The sequence below is a fragment of the Pteropus medius genome, unplaced genomic scaffold, assembly GCF_902729225.1.
Source record: "Pteropus medius unplaced genomic scaffold, Ma_sr-lr_union100, whole genome shotgun sequence".
Taxonomy (NCBI): Eukaryota; Metazoa; Chordata; class Mammalia; order Chiroptera; family Pteropodidae; genus Pteropus; species Pteropus medius.
This window is the reverse complement of record NW_024349803.1, coordinates 1,183,720-1,207,178: the sequence shown is the minus strand read 5'-3', so window position 1 is coordinate 1,207,178 and position 23,459 is coordinate 1,183,720. Positions and strand designations below refer to the sequence as shown.

The 23,459-nt window shown below is 48.7% G+C and overlaps 1 protein-coding gene across 3 annotated transcripts in view; it reads right to left on the bottom strand.

Moving 5' to 3' along the window:
• The window catches only part of ZNF362 (zinc finger protein 362), a 51,039-nt gene that overhangs the window by 10,879 nt on the left and 16,701 nt on the right, over nt 1-23,459 (bottom strand). For 2 of the 3 annotated variants that reach the window (XM_039837016.1, XM_039837017.1), the window contains 7 exons: nt 21,437-21,500; nt 21,044-21,290; nt 17,637-17,958; nt 16,655-16,879; nt 8,158-8,236; nt 7,871-8,029; nt 2,836-4,640 (listed from right to left, as the gene is read on the bottom strand). In XM_039837016.1, coding sequence (XP_039692950.1) covers nt 4,524-4,640; nt 7,871-8,029; nt 8,158-8,236; nt 16,655-16,879; nt 17,637-17,958; nt 21,044-21,290; nt 21,437-21,500 — 1,213 coding nt within the window. In that variant the 3' untranslated portion in view covers nt 2,836-4,523. Of the gene's footprint in view, nt 1-837; nt 844-2,835; nt 4,641-7,870; nt 8,030-8,157; nt 8,237-16,654; nt 16,880-17,636; nt 17,959-21,043; nt 21,291-21,436; nt 21,501-23,459 lie in introns of those variants that run through there. The other variant, XR_005647436.1, reaches the window with a different exon arrangement.

Below are 23,459 nucleotides of genomic sequence, written 5' to 3'. Positions count from 1 at the left end.
TTGATGACTATGAGCTGGCATATCCCTTCCTCTGGTGGGACAGTGTCCTCCATCTTACCTTAGAACATTCAGTGGTCACACACATGACCTCTGGGGCACTAGAGACCTGGAAGACAATGGCTCTTCTCACTCTGTGTGTGACTACAGACAAATCCCTTTGATGGGTCTCAGTTTTCTCATATGTAAGGTGGGGATGCCAATTATCCTCCCTGCAGGGTTTGTTGTGGTGCTCCAGAAAATGTAACTTGCCTTCTCCCTCTCCTTGCCTTCACTAAAAAGGGCAAATAATTCACCAAAGAATAGCCACTTCCCATTTTAAAGAGGAAATGATGACAGAGTCAGGGTTTTCCAGATGCTGGGATCTGGCAGCCTCATGCTTATGGGTGAAGACCTTCCCGAGGAGGGGGAGGAGTCAAGGGAGCTACAGAGTGGAACAGTGGACAACTTCTTGGGAGCAACCTCTTGGGAATGGGTTCCCTCCTTTGTTTCACGCAGAGGCCTAAGGTGGGGGTGGGGGCAGCAGAGGGGCTTGGGCTGAAGCAGGAATAATAAAGGGGATAAAGTTCCTTCTGCAACTACTTCCCTGGCCATCAACACTGTCCTCAGCACACATGCTGGGGTCCTCGGTGACAGCAGGAGCTCCCAGGTGAACAGGTGAAAATCAGATTCCCATTCTCCTAGGTGTCACAGCTACCTACAAAGTCTTCACCTGTCCCAGTGGCCCCACCCTGCTGTGTCAGCTTAAATGCTGCCCCTGAAAATTCTCATCTTCAGCTGTTGGAGTTCATTGATCTTAAGAGACATAGATCCACCAGGGTTACATCAAATAACAACTACACTTAACTGGGTACTGACTGAGTTCCCGGCACAGTTCTAAGCATTAAACATGTATTGATTCATTTAATCCTCACATACACCCTGTAAGTTGGTTACTCTTATATCCTTCATTTTATGTATGAGAAAATCAGTCATAGAAAGGTTTAGTACTTACCCAATGTCACACCACTAGCAACTAAATTCACTGAGGTGAGAACAAGCAGGAAATTAAACTTGGCCAGAAGATGAAGGCTGAAACCAGGACCTGAAGTTGCCACTGGCTCTTGGTTTCCTCTGGCCACCTCTGCTTCTCTTTTCCTCCTTTGTCCTTCTGCTTGTGTCTGACCAAATATAGCTACTCCGAACCCCAGTCCACAGGGGTTTCTCATTCAGGTGCCCAACAGCTCCTAACTTCTTCCTAATTCATGGAATGGAGAATCTGGAGAGAGTCAGTGGTAAGCTAATAAATGTTTAGCAGCTGGCTCTTTGAAGAAAATGAAATCCCGAATCTGTAGCCTTTGCGTTTCCACAGTGCAAATCCCACCATGGCTGATTTCACTTACTTAATGCAGTTAGAAAGAAGTGTGCACAATCCACCCTCATGAACCTGGACAGCGGGTCCTTAGTGTTGTTTTGTTCAACGTTGTTTCATTAGAACGATGAGATACCATGGGAACTTAACTCTTGTTTATATCCATTAGCCCACGGTAAAACTGGTTTTATGTTGTTTTGCTTACAGTCACAGAACCTATCGCGACATGAGGTACACACCACTGGCACCATTGGTACCACTGGTCTAAGGATCAAGCCACTTAGTCAGGTGTCCACCCCTGGCCAATCAGCTGTGGCTGGGATAGGATCATGTGACATGAATGTCTGCCGGAGTCCATCACCGCACAGCAGGCTGTGGGAAGTCAATTTCAGATGAAGCCTGTGAAATTACTTAAAACATGTTCTCAGCTACTCCAATCCATTCCCCCTTCTGATGGTAACACCTTCTGGTTTCCTCCTGGGGAGATGTACTTCAGATGGGGGTTTCACCCTCTGCTCCTGGCTTAGAGTAGGGGCTCTAGGCCTAAGCCAATCAAGTACAGACTTTCTGGTCACAGTGACTGATTTAGGGATAATACCTAACCTAGTTCAAACCAGAAAGACCCAATTAGACTTTTGCTGGGGCTTCTGGGAGAGGCAGAGGCTTGACTGCTGGGAAGTGGGGGGCTGTGAAGCTGGAGCGACTGACTCCACAGGAGCCCAAGAATGAAGCTGATTCTGAGAAAAAAGCCAAGTGCAGAGCTAGAGACACCTCGATGAACCCAGAAGCTGTCCTGACTCTTGCAATGTCCTATTACGTAAGCCAATAAACCCGTTTGCATTGGACTTTCCATCCCTTGCAGCCAAATCTCCATGTACAAGGACTATAAGGACTCAAAGACCGACTTCCTGATGGTGAGCTCCACAGTGGCTCAGGGCCAGGTCACTTCTCTCCCACGATGTCTAGCACAGGGCCACCTGGATAAACTTCAGGGGAATTAATTCCAGCATTTCCCTCATACACAATCAAAACCTTGACCCCAAAGGGACGTACCTATGTGAAAGAGACCTCTTGGTCCCCTCAATCACTGGAACGGCTTCCACAAATCAGGGTTCTCATGGACCCCCAAGAGGCGTGGGGTAACCAGATGTGGCTGCCCCTCTGGGAAAAGGGGCAGTGAATCTCATTGCTGGACCCTGTGCAACTAAAAAGGCTTCAGCACTAGACAAACCTGGGTTAAATTTATGTCCCTGCCACTTAATTGCGCATGATTCTCAGCAAAAAAAACCTCTTGGTTTGCTGCCAACTTTGTAAGGGGTTGTGACGTCATCAACACCAGGCACTCAGCTGAGCAGCTGGAGTAACTGGCCCACAGTAAGCAGCCATTTCCCTTTTTGCCCAAGTCTGGGGGGCGGGGGAGGGGAGAGGAGCAGTGGAAAGCCCCCCAACCCCGCCCTCGCACAGAGCACGCCACACACCACCGCCACCCGGGTGCAGGTACAGTTTATTCTTCACAACAGAGAAATACAAAGAGCAGAGGGTTTGGAATTCCTTTGTGTCTTGCCCCCTTTAGTGTTTTCCCCCACATTTGATTTTTATTTTGCTCCTCACCCCTTTTCTTAAATATAATGCAACTTTCTTTTCTGAAGCATTGAGGGGCACCTGCCCTTACCTCCCTGCCACCAAGATGCAGACTGAGAAGCCAACAGACTGTTTTCTCTTTTTTAATAAGGTAACTAGTTCTAAATACGGTGGCCTGGAGGTCCCATAGAAAAAAGCAAAGGTGTTAACAGTATGTATAACAGCGTATTTACAGGGTAGTAACATGCGGACGAAAAGCTACAATACTGAGTATCAGACGACGCAAGTCAAACAAAGGGGTCGGGTGGGGGTGGGGGCAGAGAACCCCGTGGGAAAAGAAACCCCAGGAAACGTTAAACTGGTAAATCAATGGTGAGTTAAGGCTTAAAAAGTGTATAAAAATAACACAGTTAATATTCAAAACGGAACTCCAGATACAGAATATATAGATGAGTTTCTGTCTAGTTTTCTTTCTTTTTTTCCCAGGGGATGGAGGGGGGCTTCTCCGGGCTCTGTACATAGTTCCTATATACACGGACACGCATGGCTTTCAGATTGGGGTGTGTCTGTGAGGGCTGAGGGCAAGGGCTGCTCCTGGGACCCTCCTTTCTGAGGATCCCTTCCCTGCCGAGGAGCCTAGGGCCTGGGCTGGGGATTCTCCCCTCCATGGCAGGGAAGACAACCCCTCCCTGGGTATTGCCCCATCTGGAGGAAATTATGGAGGGGGTCAGAGCTCCAGGCCCACTCCCTCCCCATCCCGCTGCCCACAGTCTGGGATGGTAGGAGAGGTAGCCAATAGGTTTCCTGGCCAGCACCGAGGTAGACTGGGGTGGTCTTCAGGGCAGTGGGGGGTAGGGGTTTGGGGAGGCACAGGTCTTACCCAGCCCACCCCACCCCATTTCTCTGGGCTGGCGCCCAGCCCAGCCCAGCCCAACGCTGCACCCTTTGGTCCTGCAGATCTCCTGGCCCCTCTTGTTTCGCCTCTTGAAGCCTGGGCAGCTTTGGTAGCTGCCGCCTCCCTCTGCTCAGTGCTGCCCAGGGCACAGCTCGAGATTCGAGCTGGGAACCCAGGGTGAGTGGTTCACGTCAGCTGCCTCCTGCCCCCTCCCATCAGGGGCCCCCTTTGCAGTCCAGAAACCCAGGCCTGAGCCTTCTCTCAAGACCTGAGGCTGTGGCAAGAGAAGGTCCCATGCTGCCCTCTGGTTCTCTGTGTCCATCTGTCCAACTCTTAATTTCTCGGTCTTAGCAGCACCAACTTCTTGGCCAATAAATATCTTTTTTTTTTTCAAAACAAAAAAAAAAAAAAACAGTGAAGCAAGTGAAGGGTGGGGGAAAAAAAGAAAACCCAACAGAGCGCTTCAAAGTGCTTTGAGATCATCTTTGGATGCCACCAAACAGTCCAGAATCTTGCAGTTGGCCTGGCCACCCCCGGAGCTGGACTGGGCAGGGTTTCTGCAGCCCAGGCTTTCTGGAAGGTCAGGAAGGTCATGAGAGAGCTCAGCTGTTCCTGGAGGGCCCTGGAGGGAGTCTGGGCCTGGTGCTGCCTAGGTCTGTGTCTGCCAGTGGGCAGGGCAGGGTAGGGCCTCGGGTCGGCTCAGATGAGGGAAATTCGCACCGGGATGCCGGGGGACTCCGTCCTCTGGGGCGAGTGATGGCTCACCAGGTGCTCCACCACCGTGTGTTTGGACATGTGCTTCATCAAGTAGGTCTCCTGTGGGCAGGGGTGAGATTCAGAACATTAAAAATCACCACTGGCAGGGGAGGCAGAAGAGGCTGCAGTTCCCAAAGTGGCCACTGGATGGCTCCTTGGCAGGTGAGCCAGCTAGTGGTGAATAGCTACAGCTCTTCGAGAGCAGATGAGCATTGGCATGATTTCTAGCGATGCTCCACTGCCACCAGGGGTGGGGGCAGGCTCAGTGACCAGAGTCCGAGCCCACAGCATGCTGGTTAGAGAGCCAGCAGGCACCAGGCTCACCCTTCAGCAGTGCCCACCTGGAACTCCCTAGGGCCAGGCAAGCTGCCATTTACCAGCTGGCTGTAGCAAGGTATGCTGGCTGCGCCTCAGCCTGCCTGCCCACTTAAGTATAGCTTCCCCCATCTGGCTGGTGCTCCCAGCGAGGGTGGAGCAGCAGGCCTGGGTTTGAGCCTAGTTCTGGACAAATCGTCTCACCCCTCCAAGCCTGTTTCCTCCTCTGCAAGTAGGAATGGGACAGGAACAATCCAAAAGGTTGCTACGATGATGTGGATAAATTCTTAGCATGCGGTAAGGGTTGAGGGGACTACTTCTTCTCTGGTCTCTGCATTTCATTCCAGGTGGTGGCGGGAGACCAGGCCTCTGCACCTCACACTCCATGCTCCCTCGGGGGGAAGCAAGGCCTGATCTGATTAGTGACTTTGCAAGCATAAACTGGGCATGTTTAGCTCCTCCCTTGACAGTCCCCCTGTCTAAGCCTGACTGGGCATCCAAGAATGGGTGGGTGTAGTCACCTTCAGGCCCACAGGCTGTCACACTAAGCTGCAAAGTGGTGCTCTAGTTCCTGCCTGCCACTTCCTGGCCTCATACTTCAATCTGCTCAGAATCCGGCAGAGGAAGCCCTCAAATGTGGTTGCCAAATCTAAACTAGGAAACTATTCTACGAATAAATTACAAAGGGAAAAAAAGGCAAGGATGGGAAGAACCAATAAAGTAAAAGATATATTAACCCAGTGTACTGTAGATATCTTATTTGGACCTTGATTAAAAAATAAAATTGCAAGTAAATAAAATTATGGCATTCATGAGACAGATGAAAACGTGACTACTGACAGGGTATCTTATGATATTCGGGACTTAACGGCCAATTATTTTAAGGTTTTCATATAAAAGTCTTGTGGATTTGTTCAAAAAAGGAGTGCTTATGTTTAGACGCGGTGAAAATTTTCAGATGAAACAATATGTTAGTTTTACTTCAAAAAATAGGAATATGTCTGAAGCATGAATAGTTAATGGTTCTGGGGGCCGATGGGAACATGAGGGTTCACTATTCTAAAATGTTGCTTTTACGTATTAAAGTAATTTAAAAGTCAATCCATTAAAATGTTAAAAAAAAAAAAAAGAAAGTAATTATTCTTGTTCTATAAAGTCCAGTCAGGCCCAGTTCAGGGTGGGGCCTCAGGCCAGGCGAGAGCTGATCCTCCCTTCCCCCCAGAATTCAGACAGATCCTATCTAAGAACCATGGCCCGTGAATGCTGGCAGCCCCTTCTCTACGAGTGGATGTGTGTAAGAGGGTCAAGAACTTGAGGCTGGGACTGACTGAAGGTCGGCTGAGTGGGGCTCCTAGGGCTGTCTCTAGGGCTCCCACATATCTCCTTAAGGCCCTTGTCCCTGCAGGTTCTGTCCTCGCAGTCTCTCAACTCTCCTCTGCCCTTTGAACTCCAGGGAAGGACAAATGACATATACCCAGCATTCAGCAAGCTATAGCCCTGGCTGGTGCCTGACAGATACTGCCGACCACCCCACCTGCAATCCTTATGCTCCCTCTTCCAGCCAGAGTGACCTCCCATGGATGGCCGGTCCCCTCCCAATGGCTTCCCATTCAACCTGGAAAAATAGCCAAACTCCCTAATAGGCCCACAGCCCCATGTGACCCAATTTTCTTTCAGTTCCTGGAATACGCCATGTTTGTTCTACCTCAGGAGGTGTGCATTCACTGTTCCCCTGCACGGAACAAGCACTGTCTCCCTTCCTTCTCCTCCTCACTTGGCTCAGCATCCTGCAAGGCTTCATCTAAATGTTACTTCCTCAGATGGCCTACCCAGACCTATCTCTTTACCAATTTCATTTTGTCCTCCCTGTGGCTGTCTTTCAAAACATACTTTCCTTCATAGCATTGGTTGTCCATCAGAGGTGATTTCACCCCCCAGGGGACCTTTATCAAAGTCTGGAGGCATTCTTGGGGTGTCGCAACTTAGGGAGGAGGTTACTAGTCAGTAGATGCCAAGGATGTTGCTAAACATCCTATAATGCACAGGAGAGCCCCCCGGCAAAAAGGTATCCTGTCCAAATGTCCACATGGACCGAGGTTGAGAAACCCTCCTTGGAGCAATTACCACAATTTGTCATTACCACAGTTATTTGGGTGGTTACTTGTTTAATATGTCTTCAGCAGTAGACTCTAACCTCCTTGGAGGCCAAGAATATGTCTGATTCATCTTGATTCCCAAGTTCTGGCACAAGTGTTCAGTAAACACTGAATGAATAAATAACTGTGTTAGCTAGGGTGGATTAGGCATCAATAGCCCTATGAGTTAAGAACTATCACCTCCATTTTACAGATGAGGAAATTGAGGCTCAGTGATCTCTATTTGGGTATACACTGGGGTCTGTTACCCAGAATATTTACCTAGCCAGAGGCAGACACACAAGTGACTCACCTGGACTCCCTTTTCTGGGTGTTGAAAGGCCCCTTCCTGTTTAGAGAAACTCACACCCAGAGACAGAGGACTAGATGAGTGGACCTTTTCTGGCACTGTTCAGGCCTTTCCTGAGACATGAGGGTGGCTCTGGGCAAGGTCACTGTGCCACCTTGTGGCCATGATGGGGGGTTGCAGCTTTCCCCAGAGTGTAAGGCCCTTCTCCCTCTCTGGCTCTGGAGAGCAGGGTGCCAGGCCCCCTGCCCACTGCCTGGAGTGTTCCAGGGCATGGAGGTAACCACACCTCAGCCTCCAGGCTAAAGGCCACTAGGGGGCTGGGAGCTCAGCCCAGGATGGCCAAAAGAGAACCTGGAAGCGGAAGGCCTGGCTCTGCCGCTCACTGTGATCTTGAGGAGACACCTCCCTTCTCTAGGCCTCAGTTTCCTTGTCTGAAAAATGGGGCAAGTCAGTACAAATCTGAGGAGGGGGAGGAAGAAGCTGAGGCCCAGGGAGAGGAAGGGGCCCCCCCAGGGACACCAGGCACTCACCGAGGTGTAGGCCCGCCCGCACATGCTGCAGCAGTAGGCCTTGGCGTGCTTGATGGCGTGGGCTGAGAGGTGAATCTGCAGGGAGGCGGAGTCCGAGTAGGCCCGGTAGCAGTTGGGACACTTGTAGGGCTTGTCCTTGTTGTGCTGGCGCTGGTGAGACTGTGGGGAGCACAGCAGGGGTGGGGGTCAGGAACCAGCAGGCCTCCCCCAGCGCCAACCCCTTCTTATGCTCCCTTTTCGGGAGGGCAACTGCGCACCTGGCGGGCAGGAGGCAGGCGGCCACTCACCTGGAGGTTGGAGAGCTGAGTGAAAGCCTTTTCGCAGCCAGGATGCGGGCACTTGTAGGGTCTGTCGCCTGTGTGGATTCTGCAATGGGCAGCCCAATGAGGTGGAGTCCCTGACAGGTACCCAGAGGCCAGCTCCAGCCCCCAAGCCCTTGGCTGGCCTGCTTCACACCTCTGGCCCCCAAAGCCTCCCGGGCAGGCTCCACTGCACACACTCTCAAGAGAGTGAGCCCCAAGCCAGAGCTGGGGACTTCAGAGGCCACCTCCTCTCCTTCTTCCTCTGGCCTCCCACTGCCAGTCGGTGACCAGAGGCTCCCTGTTCCACAAGGTCCCTCCACTGGTGCCCTCTCAGCGGCCCGGCCCAGGCCTCCGGCTTGTCGTTGGGGGCTTGTTTTGACTGCATTCTGCCTCACTCTTCTAAAAATCCCACCTGCAGACCACCCATTGAAAAGAGCACGGACTCAGCTTTGCCAGGACCTTCTCTGCCTACCTGTTCCTTTCCCTCAGAAGACACCTCCCTCTGATCGGCCCCCAATTCCTACCCTCTCCCCATGTCGGCACATGTCCATGATGGCTACATGGTCACCCCAGCTACTAAGAGGAGAACCATTTCTCATCTGGCAGCCATGTTGGACTAGGTGGCCCTGAAGCTCAGCCCCTCTGTCCTCTCGTCCCTGGGTTCTCATCCTGGCTCAACCATTATTAGCTGGGCAAATCACTGAGTCTCAGTTTTCCTCATCTGCAAAATGGGTATAAAAATACAGCCCCTCACTGGGCTTTCTGAAGATAGATAATGCATGTAGAAAGGGCTTAACCAAGAATTGGCACAAAGTCAGCACTCAATAAACACTTGCCAGTATCATTATTCATTAACACTTATTATTTCAGGTACCCATGTGCCAAGCACCTAGGTACTTAGAATGTCTCAGTGAACAAAACAGACAAAAACCACCGCCTCGTGGAAACAAACGATCAGCATAAGGTAAGTCAGTCACACGTGGGAGGTAATAAGTGCTAATAAGAACAAGGTGAGGGGATTATGAGTGCCAGGGAGGGAGGGGGTGCAATTTTAAACAGGGTGACCAAGGCAGGGCCTCATCAAGAAGGTGACTTTGGAGCAGTGACTTGAAGGCTGATGGCTGAAGTCTGTGGTGCAGCTTGTTCCTGTCCAACAGCCAGACGAGGATGGGGGTGAATGGAGATGAGGTGCATAAACGGGGCTCAGGAGCCCAGCACAGACGGATGGACAGATGGACAGGAGGCCCTCCCTGCTCTCCACAATGTCACCCAGGCCTTGTCTTTAACCATCTGTTCTACAGAAACCTCTGTGCCAAGCAGGTAGGCAGTAAAATGCCAGCTGAGCCTGAACCTCATTTGCCTAATTCGCCAATGAGCTGGCCACATGGTGTCACCTCTTTCCCTAAGCCCCAGCCCACCTTAGTGACTGGGTTTGCTCTGCCCATCAACAGACTCCAAACAGAGGCCAGGCCTCGTGCTGGATAGGCTTGAATAAGAAACACTCCCTGCCGTCAATAAACCACAACAGATTGCCCACTATCAACCCTGATGGAGTCGAAATTCCTTAGTGCGTCATCCAAGGCCCTTGGCCATGTGGTCCAGCCTCCGCTCCTGGCTCCTATGCACCCTATGGTCTGGTAAGAGAACCATTTCTCATCTGACAACCATGTTTGATTGATGCCCATCACCCTGTGCCTAGTCAAATCCTCAACAGGGAAGGCCACTCCCTGTCTGTCTTCTCAACTAGATGGGGCATCTCAAGGGCAGGGACAGCCCATTCTCAGGCCAAGTGGAGCTGGGCTGGCCCGGTTCTGAGAAACCCTATTCTGTCTGCACATTTCTAGGTGTCACATGTTTGAGGAGAACATCTCAGGTACCTTGTCTCTACACTGGATGGAACTTAAGGGCCATCTAGACCAACTCCGCCTGATGCCAGAGTCTCATTTCATCTCATCCTCATTTCTCTCCAGGGCTGCAGAATTCATTCAGCTAGGGGTCCAGTGTCAGAGGGACCTAAGGGACCCCAGGACATTTTAAACCCCACAATACGCACTGGAGTCCTCACCTCCCACTGCTGCTCAAGTCATGCCTTTCCCCTGACCCAAGGCTCCAGACTCACTAGCCTCCCACCAGCTCCACTAGCATTCCAAGTTCCTTCCTATCTCCAGTCCTTTATCCAGGCTGTTCCCTCTTCCAGGCACACTGTTCCCTCGGCTAAACCCACACTCCTGTTCTCAGTATAAAAATCCCTTGTTCGCGGCAGCTTTCCCTGACCCCCGGCCTAGGCCTGTCCCCTACAGCCCACCCTTCAAGCAGAAGTCTGTGCTGTCACCGTCCAGTCACTGATTTCTTGGCTGCTCCCTGAGAGCAAGAGCTTGTTTGGTCTCACTCACCACCATCAGCCCAGGTCCTGGCACAGGCTCAGCAGAGACTTGGTACATAGTCATCGACTAAAATGAAGGGAACTGAGTTCTTTCTCTCTAAAGTCAGCCATTAACAACAGTAACATGTTCAATGTAATCAGCAACACCCATTCCCCGGGTGTATTTCACAAGTGTTTGTTGACCGACTGATCAATGGTCCTCCAGGGACTTCAGGTCCTTCCCCAGGGACCCAGCCAAGCCCTCTTGACCAGAAAACTCCCCCTCTGGCTGCCTCCCGAAGTGCCCCAGCTGCCTGGCCTCCTGCTTGGACTCCCAGCCTCAGCCTCTCCATTCCTGACCGCCACCACAGCAGCAGCACAGGGATGTGACTTGTCATGGCCTTACCTGGCCTCCTCCACTACCTCCCCTGCCCCAGCATTCAAGGCCTTAGGCTCTGAAGCACTCCCTCCACCCAGCTCCCGCTCCTCAGCCCTGCAGGACACTTACTAACCTCCCCCCAAAATACACGAAGACACATTTCCCAGCAAACTTCTGAGCCTTTGCTCATGCTGTTCCCCCTGCTGAGAACACCCTTCCCCTCTCTCATTAGGACCCTTCAACACCCACCCAGGTGATCTTCTCCAACCTCCACCACGTACTTCTCTCTCGGAGAAGGTTCCATATCCACCGGCCTCTCAGGCTGTGATGGGAGTTCCTTTGGGCAAGAGCCTGCCTCCAACCGCTAATCTGTCCCTGTGTGTGACACCTAGCACTGGGCTAGCTTCAAGGAGCAGCTGCGGAAGTAAGGACCAGACTACCTGATCTCACAGGTAGGATCATTGATAACTGGCCCCAAAACTCTTTAGTCCTTGATTTTCAAGTTAGGACCAAGCCTTCACTGTGGGGCATCATCTCACTGGCGGGGCGGGGGGCGGCAGGGAGGGGGACCCAGCTCTGGCTCTCACACCTGTGGTGATAGAGCTCACCACTGACTCCAGCACAAGGAAGTCGAGCTGAAATGGGTGCCCCTCGACTACCCCGCTACCCACACTGCCTCAGCCCCACCTCCGGGCCCCAAGGACTCGTTCTGCTCTCCTGCCTGGGACTTCCACCACCAGGTGAGCTGACTCTGCAGCCTGACAACCCAGCCCCTCCCTTCCTCTGAGGCATGGGCTATTTCTTGGTTCTCTACGTTCCAATCACACTTCTGCCTCCTCTTAGCAGGTGACTGGCTCTCTGAACCCCAGTTTCCTCATCTCTACAACAGGGATAATAATAAAGATGGTAAGGAATGTAAGGATTAATGACCCATACATAGGATGTTCATAAATTTTCTTGGTGTTAGTTTTTGATACATTCATTTCTACTTAATATAAACAATTTATGAAAAACAAAAGGGAATTTATTCAATGTTTAAATAAAATTATTGAGGATTCATTAGTTATCATTTATCTTTTATTTCTCAAGTAATAAATGGCATGTTATATAGATTGGTTTCGGTCACGTTGTGCTTTGTAACTTAAACAATGGTAGTGACAGTGAAATTTAACCTTCCCTGGTCCTTCATTCTTAACTTGAAGGGTAAGCTTCCCTCTCTGCAGCATTTTCAGATTCGTTATGTCTTATTTATAAACACAATTCACTTTGTCTAGGACATTATGGACACCCTGCATGTAAACACCTATATAGCGCCAGGCACATAGGAGCTTTTTGAAAAAGAATATTTGTTATGAATTTATTACCATTACCATCATCAGACTTGAGAAAACAGAATGACATCTGCCCCTGCCACGATTATTACACATGTACATAACATCACAGTCGGGAGAAGAAAAACAAAGGCAAAGAAACACACTGCAGCCTGAACAAACGAATCCAGAGTTACTCTATCTAGCATGAGATCTTCCCCAAAATTAAACTTTGAGCCCTCTCCTGTACCTAACTAGCTCCCTGACAAAACAATGTTCTCCCTGTTGCATCGTGATATCTGTGAACTTATAATATGTCAACTGCATGAGGCCACTGCTGTTTTTCTACTGTGAACAGACTTGCTACAAAGTTCTGCTTGTTTTCTCTTTAAATGCATATGATATTTACTGGGCTGATCCTTCTGAAGTCTGGATTTTTTAACACTTTGCAAGTCACCTGCTTATCTTTACTTGTGCCTTCCTTGCACAGGTGAAGGTCTGACCAAAATGCTCCAGTGTCACCAGCACCACTAAACTACATTATCTGCAAAATGCTCCCAGGCACATCTTTCTCAACAACCAGGATGACTCTTGGTCAGCCTGTTTCTATCTCCATTTCTATGCCTTGACCAGAGCTGGTTCAGTTTTGGACGTGCCCTTCTTTTATTCCCTTCGTAATTGGCAGCAACACTGGGAAGATGTATTTGATTATACGCCCTGATTGTCAGGTTCTCTATCAAAGGGCAAAAAACAGGAATGGTAGAAAACAAGGAAACTGGAATGTGGTTGTTTCTTTATGTTTGGCTTTTTTTGTTTGTTTGTCTAAAGGATTCTGAGACCTGTGGACATTTGGGACCTACTCCTCTTTGTCACAGGGTTAGGACACACTAGTTTAATTATGCATGCCACTGCCTAATGACTAATAATTTGTCCCTAAATACTAATAGGACCTTCATGTTGCTTGTTTGGTTTCTCACCATTCAGAACTCAAGCCACGCAAAAGAAAAGAAAAAAGAAAAAAAATTTTGCGCCCTCAGGAATGAAGAGCAATCCCTGGGTCAAGGTACATTCTGATGAAATACTCTCCTTCAGGGCCCCTTAATTTTTTATTGCTTGTTTTGTCACAGTCTTAAGTAATATTTTTAAACAAAAGTCTCCTTCTGAAAAAACTAGGTTTCTTAATAATTGTCACTACTTGCTACTGTATTTTCTACTAGACTGATGGGCATATCTTGCTGACTCTGCCAACTTTGTGATATAGTCTTTCTCAAAACCAGAATAATAAAATTACTAAGATATTTTTTACACCCAAGGCTCTTGGAGTCTCCAGATGGCCACTGGGCAACACCAAAGATTTCCTCCTTCGCTTTATAAAAAGAAGGGTGATCCAAACGATTGGGCATGTTTTGTATTCTCCATATATTTAATTAGCCAAACACAAGAGTGAGAGCTGTCCTATGAAGTTTCTAGTAGAAGAAAGTTGGCAAAGCAAAAGAAGAGAAACTCAATCTCCCCGAGTTACTTTTATGAACATAATTATATATAATTTATAAAAATATATATCAATATCATATATAATTATATATGTAATTATATATTATAATATATATTTGTATATTTTTTAAGATGTAAGGAAAAACCCAGCAACTTAATTTCATGTACAGAGACTAGCACAATAAGTATCATCAGAGAAATGTCTTTAAAAAGTTTTTTTTTTTTAGATTTAACTACATTTATCAATTAGTGCCAGTCATAACACACACTTTATGAGATCAATTAAAAGACCCTGAAGGTGGGTCGATGCCCTTGCTGCTTATAGTACTTTCTTAATCTGAAGACTCCATTCTCCTCTGTTCTGATATTGTTGACTGTTATAACAAGCAGACCAGAGTCATTCAGTCTTATCAACAGGTCTGATTTCCCCCCTCACACTTCCCTACAGGCCTTTGCTTCAAGCTGCAGTCAGAAACTAAGTCTTCCGAAGGAAACACAGCCTCAGTAGAGGACCGTACCACATGCACTTGACTGTTTAGACTTCAGGGAATGGACAAATGGGCACAGGCTTCCAAGCTGACATCATCGCCACAGCCAGACACAGCCCAAGGTCAAGACAGGATCTAAGAGTCTTTAGGCCAGAAGTAGACAACTGTGCAAAGCAGACTAACTACCCGTGATCAGCAGAACAGAAATTACAACCTAGGATTGGATGGAAGTGATTTAATTGTAGTTAATATTCTATTTTCTAAAAGACATATAAGAGAACTCTTTTTTTGCTTTTCTAAATCTCTAATCCTCAACTTAGGAGGCTATATTTGTACAAACTGCAATAAAACATTCCTTAAATGGTGCCTTGTTCCAACTAACCCTTCAGAATTCTGGAGGGGAAATACTATGAAAATTTAGATATAAATTAATGAATTATCAAGGAAATTTTAAAATAATACTTCTGTTGAAAACAACAGATGTGACTGACCTTGTCTCCGACATTACTCAGAGCAACTGCTAAACAATATTCAAAATGTCTTCACTGAAGACTCTTCTTTTCATGATCATTACCAGTTCTGTAAGGAGTTTCAGTATGAATCTGTCCTTCCTAATGGGATATAATTGGATAAATCAAATTTGTAACCATGACTATGCCAGAGATGCCACATTTAAGGACAAATTTCATTTAATTAGGCATAACAAGCCTGACAGTAAAAAACAAGGACTGTACCCAACATGTGAGAATGTGGCCTCCCCAGGCCGCCAGACACTAGGCCAGGTTTGCTCCGTGGCTGTGGAATCGCAGCCTTTGAAGCTGTAGCAAAGTCATTCCTGCTACCCCAGAGACTGGGGTTCTCCAACAAGAAGGTACCCTACCATTTTTAGGTTGTAGAGACAAACCTGACAGAGGTAAACTGAATGGTTCTAGGTTCCTGATCTTAGATAGAAGAAAACTTTACATACGTGCACACATACACACAGGTTAAAATTATGACCCAGGGGCTTTACAGGGTCTCTTGACAGAAGATGACTCTCAAACCTTAGGATCGTGTGCTCTAATTTTCATAAACATCCAACTAAGAGGACTTGATTAATCAATACCTCGTTACATACGCCTCGATGTACATAAAACTGGCCAAACTTCAAAAAATCAAAGTAATGCCAAACATCAGAAAATTGCTGGAACAAACTTATGGGGTCAAATCCATGGCTTAGGAGACATGGGAACAAGAAAAACAGACTGATGCCTTGTCTTGCTGCCATTTGTTTCTCACTATCCAACTTACATATCATGCCCCAAAGTCCGAGAAACAGACAGACAAAACATGTTGCACCCTGGGATAAAGCATACAAAGACAGTAGAGATAAATAATGACAAAAAGACAAATAAAAAAGTCTTCTGAAGGCAACATCGGCCTAACATCCGTCCCCAAAATGGAGAAAACCTTGAGCACTTTCTGTAAGTTACAAACTCCACAGCAAAAACAATTTTATCCCTGACTTTTACAATGCTGATACTGGCAAACACATAGCAATGCTTACAGATAGGATAGTCGTCCCAGGAGAAAAATGCCGTGTTTTTTCCTCCTCTGAAGAGATGAACTGCGATCCTGGTAACCATTTATTTGTTTCTTTAAATCCCTATGGTATTTTTATTTGGTGGGCTAGTCTTTCTGATTTCTGTATTCCCCACAAAAACTTTTCTTTCCTTAAAGCATTTATATCTCTGAGTCTCTCGTTCACACACTGGACCAGACCATAAGCCCCACAAAGGCAGGAGTTTTTGTCTGTTTTGTTCATTGCTGTATTCCCAGTACCCAGAATCGCATTTGGTTTATAGAAGCAGCTCTGTAATTATTTGTTAAATGGATGAATTGTATGCCCTATAAAAAGCCAGTTCTATCTATTCCACAAATATTGAACAAATACCTAGATGCCTATGGTACACAATGGGGATGTGGAAATGGAGGAGACCAAGTCCTGGCCTTCAAGAGGTCCCAATATATTGGGGGTGGTGGGCAAATAAGCAGGCAAGGACAAGACAGCCTACCACTTCTGTGATGGGGACCACAAGGCCTGTGGAACCAGCTCAGGGGGCCAGGGAGGACTTCTTGGAGGAAGCTGGACTGAGAGATGGATAGGAGAGGGCCAGAGAAACAGGGTAGATGGAGAGGGTGTTTCAGGTAAAGGACACAGCATGTTCAAAGACCTGCAGATGAGAAACAGTGGGAAGGGTGGTGCAGTAGTGAGAGCTGAGGCTGGTGAGGTCCACGAAGGCCATATCATAAAAGGCCTCAAATGCCAAGCAAAGGAATTTGGGCTTGACCCTGAGGGCAATGAGCATCTACAGAAGGTTCTCGCCCCTCCTTGCACCAGGCCCATGCACAGGCCCAGGTGCTGAGCTGAAAGGGGCTACAGGACGGCAATGCCAGGCAGGCCACTCACCTGGTGTGCTGCTGGAGGTGGGAGAGCTGTCGGAAGGACTTATCACAGTAGGAGCAGTGGTAGGGCTTGACGCCCAGGTGGATGCGCAGGTGCTGGGCCAGGTAGGAGGCGTTGGCAAAGGACTTGGAGCAGTGCGGGCACTTGTGGGGCTTGGCCTCTGTGTGCGACTTGGAGTGGATCTGCATCTCGGACTTGGTGAAAAAGGTCAGCGGGCATACCTTACACCTGTGGGGCAAGAGGCAGGTTCATACCTGGGAGGATCCCTGCACCCCCTGCCCGTACAGCTCAGGGGATGCCTTCTGCATCAAAGAGACCGTGACCTGTGACAGAGATGTCCATGAGGAGTCCCAGGGACACAGGCCCACCTGAGAAAGACAGGGGGCAGGTTCCCGGCCTGGACAACTTCCAATCTGGAGGAGAAAGCTCTTCCACCCGGGGCCACATTTCCAGTAGCCTAGGGAGCAGGTTCACACCTCACAGGGAAGAGGCTCCTTGACCCTGGTGAAGGGTCACACAGAGCCACACCCCACACTTCCGGGGGAGGGGCTCTGACACCAGGAGTAAGTAGTTTTCAACCAGGCTGCACCTTAGAATCATTGGGGGAGCTCTCAAGAAAGGCTGACACCTGGCCCTCACATCCCCCCTAACAAATTAAATCAGAATTTTTGGAGGTGTCTCCCTGGTATTGGCATTTTTTCAATGCTCCCCAGGTGATTCTAATGTTCAGGGTTGAGCACACTGTTCGAAGGGAGAAAGGAAAGGGATTCCAATGACCCCAGGCTGTGGTGGGGCAGCCCTCAGCCCCACACCCCCTCTAAAGGGATGTCAGCTTGTCAGCAGACCCCACTCCCCGGTCCTTAGCCCCCACCCTCAGCCCCTGGGACCCCTCTTTCCAGCCTCCACTGCTGGGCTCCTGGGAGCAGCCCTTGATGCAAGCCTCTGCCCTAAGCCCACCTGGACCCCCTCCCGCTGAGACCCCCACCTGTATGTCTTGCCCTCCTTGGCAGTCTCGCCGGAGGCCAGGATGGGGTAGGGTACTACGAGGACAGGTGGGCCCCCTGGGTTCTCCGCCTTGATCTTTTTGCGGCCGCGCTCGGACTTGGGGGGGCCAAGCAGGCCGTGGCCCTGGATTGTCTTGATGGAGTCCAGGAGGGGGGGGCTGGTGATCCCTGAGATGAGGGTGGGGGACGAGGCGATGAGGCGGCTCTGGCTGGTGGTGGTGGGTGTGGACGGGGTGCTGGTACCCGTGCCTGCGCTGGACTCGGATGTGCTCACAGCCGGGGTCCGGGAGGAGAGCCCCAGACCTGCGAAGACATGGGGGTGGGGCAGCTGCAGAGGCCAGCGCAGCACCAGCCACCCAGCTGTGTGACTCTGGCAGGTTATCTGCCTTTCTGAGCCTCCCCTTCCCTTTGTGAATTCCCCAGGGGTAACGGAATGAGAGCTTGTGTTTGTATCAGATGCCCCAGATACCTAAGGACTAAAGAGTTTGATAACAGGCACTTCAGAAATAATTCAAACCACAGAAAAAAACTGAGGCACAAAGATGTTCACCACTGTATGATTTATAATAGCAAAAGTTAGAGGCAACCAAAATACGCCATATTAGGGAAAGATTCAATGAATTGCAATCAATCTCTTCTGCTGAACATTAACTGCCCATTAAAAAGGTTATGTTTGTAAAAAAATTTTTAAGGCATATGTATGCACAGAAAAAGTAAGTAGGGGAAGAAGATGTACCGAAATGTAATACAGATGGTAGAATTAGGAGTAATTAAAAAAAATTTTTTTTGGTTTAACTGTACTTTCTGATTGACAGAAAACTTTTTTTTTTACTTCTGTAATAAAAGTTACTCTTAAAAATAAGGGAACTAGAAACATTTACAATATCAGGTTAAGGAGACAAAAAGATGAAAATGGTATCTATCATGTGGTGAAAACTATGCTTTTTAAAAAAAGAAAACGAAATTCTGCGCATTGAAAAAGACAATATCCAGAGTTGGCACAGGTACGTTTTGAGGCACGCATGCTGGTGAGAGTGTGCATTGTCAACTTTAACGGAGAGCTGTACGGCAATAACTATTAAAATGTTAAATGTACATAACTTCTGACCAAGCAAGTCTACTTCTAGAAATCACCCTAAAGAAATATTTGCCCACGAACACAAAGACTGTGTACATGGACCTTCCATACAAAATGGTGGTCAGACAAAACTGGACACAACCCGTTTGTTCTCAGTAGGGGCTGTATAAAGAGATGAGGTCCATCCTTATTATGGAGGACTGGACAGCCATGACATGACACAGAGAGAAAGCCAAAATGTGCTGTGGGGCGAAAAAGCAAATCACAGACAATACGAATGACCTAACTATTTCTTAAAAACACACACCCAAACTACATGGGTGTGTATGTATATGGAGACAACATAGTGTGTGTAAGTGCACAGAAATGGATCTGAGAAGAGACAAACCAAAACTACCTTGTGTATAAAATGTGGTTCTCTCCAGGGAAGAAAAAATTATTGGGAAGGGAGATTTTTAGACTTTGTCTATCCGATTCTATATTACTTAAATTTTTTACCTGATAAATTCATCTACTTTTTACATCTGTGATTAAGGGGAAATTACAGAGAAAACACAAGAAAATGCTAACAATAGTAGGACTAGGACTAATTTTTTTCCTTTCAACTTGTCTGCCATTTCTAAATTTTCTATAATGACTGTACACCTTTATCGTGAAAAATGCACTGAACAGGTTTATGATAGCATGGAGAGTAGGAAAAGCGAGTTAAAGTCATGGGTACAGCCTTACCACAAGCTCAGCAAAATGCACACGTACATTAAAAAAACAAACAAAAAAGATGAAAAAGGAAGGAAATAGACCAAAAGGCTCTCTAAACTGCTGGGTTAGGAGCTGGGGACTATGAGTGATTTTTTTTTCTTAGTTTCTCTTTTTTCCAAATTTCCCTTAATATGCCTATATTACTTTTTTAATATTACTTTTATAATGAAAAAACAAATTTAATAAAATCATAATAACGAGGGAATGTGCAGAGTTGTGGCTGGAGCCTGGGGGAGGTTCACCCAGCACCGTAATTCTTAGGCGTCTCTGAAAGGAGAAAGGAGGGGCAAGAGAGGCAGGGGTGAGCCAGGCGAGGAACAAAGGCCCAGCCACAGTAGCCTCCAGGCTCTGAGGTGGGTATCAGGCATCCCCAGCCCTGTGACACCTCACCGGGAAGTCCCCCTGGCACCCCAGCTTCAACTTATAAGACTGAGCTTATGACCCCCCTACCTCTCCTCCTGTGGTTCCATCTCATTGGCAGTACCTGAGTCTCCCTCAACGCACCCCTCCTCACACCTCCAGTCTAGCACCCCGCCCTATCCATTCTTCTCGACGTAACTCAGCTCTGTCCACTTCTCTCCATCCATCCCCATTGCCTCGCCTAGGCCACCATCCTCTCCTACAGATCTCCCTGCCTCCATGCCTGTCTCCCACGAAGCCAGTTCCCACCTTGTGCCCAGACCCAGTTTTCTGACCCAAACCTGAGTATTTTCCTTCCTTTCTTAAAAACCTTCCATGGCTCCCACTGCCCAAGGGTAAAGTCCAAAATGGGCAGCATGGCCCACAGGGCCCTTCCCAGTCTGGTGCGTGCTTCCTCTCCAGCCTCAGAACTGGGGAGAACGAAAGAGTTAGCATGTGGGCTCTGGAACCACAGTGCCTGCCTCTGCCTTTTCCTGGCTATGAAACTGTGCCTCAGTTTCCTCATCTGTCAAACAAAGACATTAAAGTGAACGCACAAAACTGCTGTTTTTGTTAAGTCAAAAACGGTCTACTGCTCAACCTAATACTAGTAGTACCAACCACATAGCATGGCTGAGAGGAATAAAATGAATCCTGGCAAACTTATACAGGAGCTCAGCTGGAGTTAGCTGTCATGTGACTATCACCATCTTCTACTTCCCCCGCCCCGACTGTCCTACTCCTGCTTTCTACACACACTCTACACGTGCTGGTTCTTCTTGCTGCTCCATTTCCCTAGTTAACTGCCAACCTTTCCTCCCATATCGGCTCCTCCAAGGAAATCTTCCCTTGTGTCTCTCCGCCCCCAAGTCTGATCAGGGTTCTTCTCCGGATTCCTGAAGTTCTCTACGTTTACCTAACTTCCCTGAGGAGCCCCTGGTGGGCCCACCCCTCGTCCTGTCGATTTAGTGGGATGGGTCCTCCCAGTACAGGGTTGGAGCACATCTAGTGGCTGTGGCTAGACGGACTGGCCCCACCACCAGAGATCCCCCGCAGGCCCCGCCCACCCCGCCCTCACCAAGCCACGTGCCATCCTCGCCACGCCCCCCACCCAGGCAGGTCTCCGCCCCTCCCACCGCGGCCCCATGGTACCTGTGACCGTGCTGGTGGCCGGCCGCGCGTGCAGCGCCACGTCGGGCTGCGGCACTGCCTGCGGGTGCAGCCCCGGCACCTGCTGCAGCTTGGGCAGCGACATGACCGCCTGGCTGCTCTCGGCCGGCGCCGGCGGCACCAACAGCGGCTGCTGCGATGAGGCCGACGTGGGCGGCAGGTGAGGTGGCCGGATCTTCTCCGCCATCAGCTGCTCCTTGATCTTGTTAATCAGGACCAGGTTGTCCAGCTGCGAATGAGCCAGAGAGGAGAGAGACTGAGGGGGCTTGGGCCAGGCCTAGTCCCTTCCCTGCCCAGAAGCCGCAGACAAGCCCCGGGCAAAGCAAATCAGCTCCAAGGGGGGAGGGTGGCCGGAGGGACAACGCTCAGTCTTACCTGGCTAGGCATGGTGGGAGGAGGGGGCCAGAAGTAGGGGTTGTTAAATCGAGGCTCGGCCATCCTGTGGGGAGAGAGAGACTGTCACAGGGAAGAGGGCCTTCCCCACCAGCTAGGAGCTCCCAACGGCTGCTGCCACCAAGTCTGGGATAGTGTGTGGGATCCCTGCCCCTGTGAAGCCCTCACCCCGCAGCAGAGCAGGCCTCCTCCCAGGGCCAGGGAACATCTCCAGGCTGAAAAGTCTGGAATTCAACATCTCTCTCAGTGGGCCTGGAGGACAAAGGTCACATCCAGACCACAGAGCTCTCAGCACCCCCGACTCCCATCACCTGGAAACTCGGAGACCAATCTCCATTCCCTGGAAGGGCCCCAAAGACTCATGAATTCTGCACAGGAGTGTACTCCCACCCCACCCCATCCATAGACAAACTGAGAAGTCCTGGAGCAACTTTGTAAATGGCCACAGAGCAGAGCCAACTGCCCATCCTGGATCTCTGCCCTTCTTACCAATGATCTCTCTAGTGCAGACATCCTGTCAGAGTATGGGGGGCATTAGGACCTCAGTTGTCAGATATAGCCTTTCTGAAGGGCAATTTGGCAGGATGACTTACAAAGACCCAAATGATTACTGGCCTTTGACCCAAGAAATTGTACCTCTGGAAAGTTATCTTTAAGAAACAACCACGACCAACCGTAAGCAACATTTTACCTACAAGAATGTGTCAGAACACTGTGCTTAAGAAGGGGGTTGAAGAGGCCTGAGTCTGGGGCAGTTTGGAGCTCTTCAGTAGAAGTGACAATCTGTCTGGTGGCCCTCATCTCACAAGTTCCATGGTAAGCCTGTGCACTTAGAAGGCCTTTTCAACCTGGGAAGCACGGAGGATGCGCCTTCAGAGTTATTTAAGTTTTCCGCAGGGTTCCAGTCTTCCTGCACCCCTGGAGTAAGTCAAGATGTGGTTTACAGGGATCTTGTGGGCAGGGGGAGTCTATTAAGTCTTGCTTCCTATCCAATTTCTATCATTCATTGCTCTCTTACAGAAATTAATAACTAAATATCTAACTGGTATTGTTGCTTAAATGAAATCATTTATTTTGACAGTCAAGACCAAAATGAAGTGTCTTCAATCTCTTTTCCTGGTCCTACGAGCCTGAGAAGCCCCTACTGGACTTGCAGGCAGAGGGTTTCAGGGGATTAGGATATAATCTAATCTCAACACTTTAAGATCTTTTATATGAATTATCTTGTGATCTTTACCTGAGAAGTAGGCACAGAAAGTATTTTAACTCCATATTATAGGTGAAGAAACTGAGGCTTGAAGAGACCTGCCAAAGACCACAGGGCTACTAGGCTTCCAGAGTCAAGATTAGAAATCTGATATGCGCAAGCTGGTTCCTCTGGGAAATTTGCTTTGCAAACCCTCATCCTCAGTTGAGCAAATATCTATATGCAAATGACAATACCTATAATGCAAAATCCTTGCCTCTCACTTCCAGCCTGGGGATCAGAGCATCTTATTCTAGGGTGGCCAGGGGCAGCCTATGCCCTCTGAGAGCCCTCCTGCTCCCACCACCCACAAACACCAAGCTGCCCTTCCCTCTACCATCCTTCACAGCCCCACACAAGAAGCACTTCCTGGGATTTCTTTCTCAGATTTCTTTAACAGTGAGGAGGCTGCCATTTACCAGGTGCCTATCTTGTGCCAGGCACACTGACACTGAAAGGCAGGTGTCGTCATCTGCATCTTACAACTGAGGGAACTGAAGTTCAACGTGAAGTGGAGTGACTTGGTCAGGGTCACACAGCAAGTAAGCAGACAGCTGAGATTCCCACTCTACACTCTGTGACTCCAAAGTCCAGCTCATCAGTCCCTGGGCTGTTCAGGCCCAGAAGTTATTAATAACATGAGTTATTAATGAATGAATTAATAACATGAGTTATTACAGAATGAATAAATAAAGGAATAATAATCGGAATTATTTTAAAGACTACCCCCACACAATTATCTAGCACTGCTGACAGTTT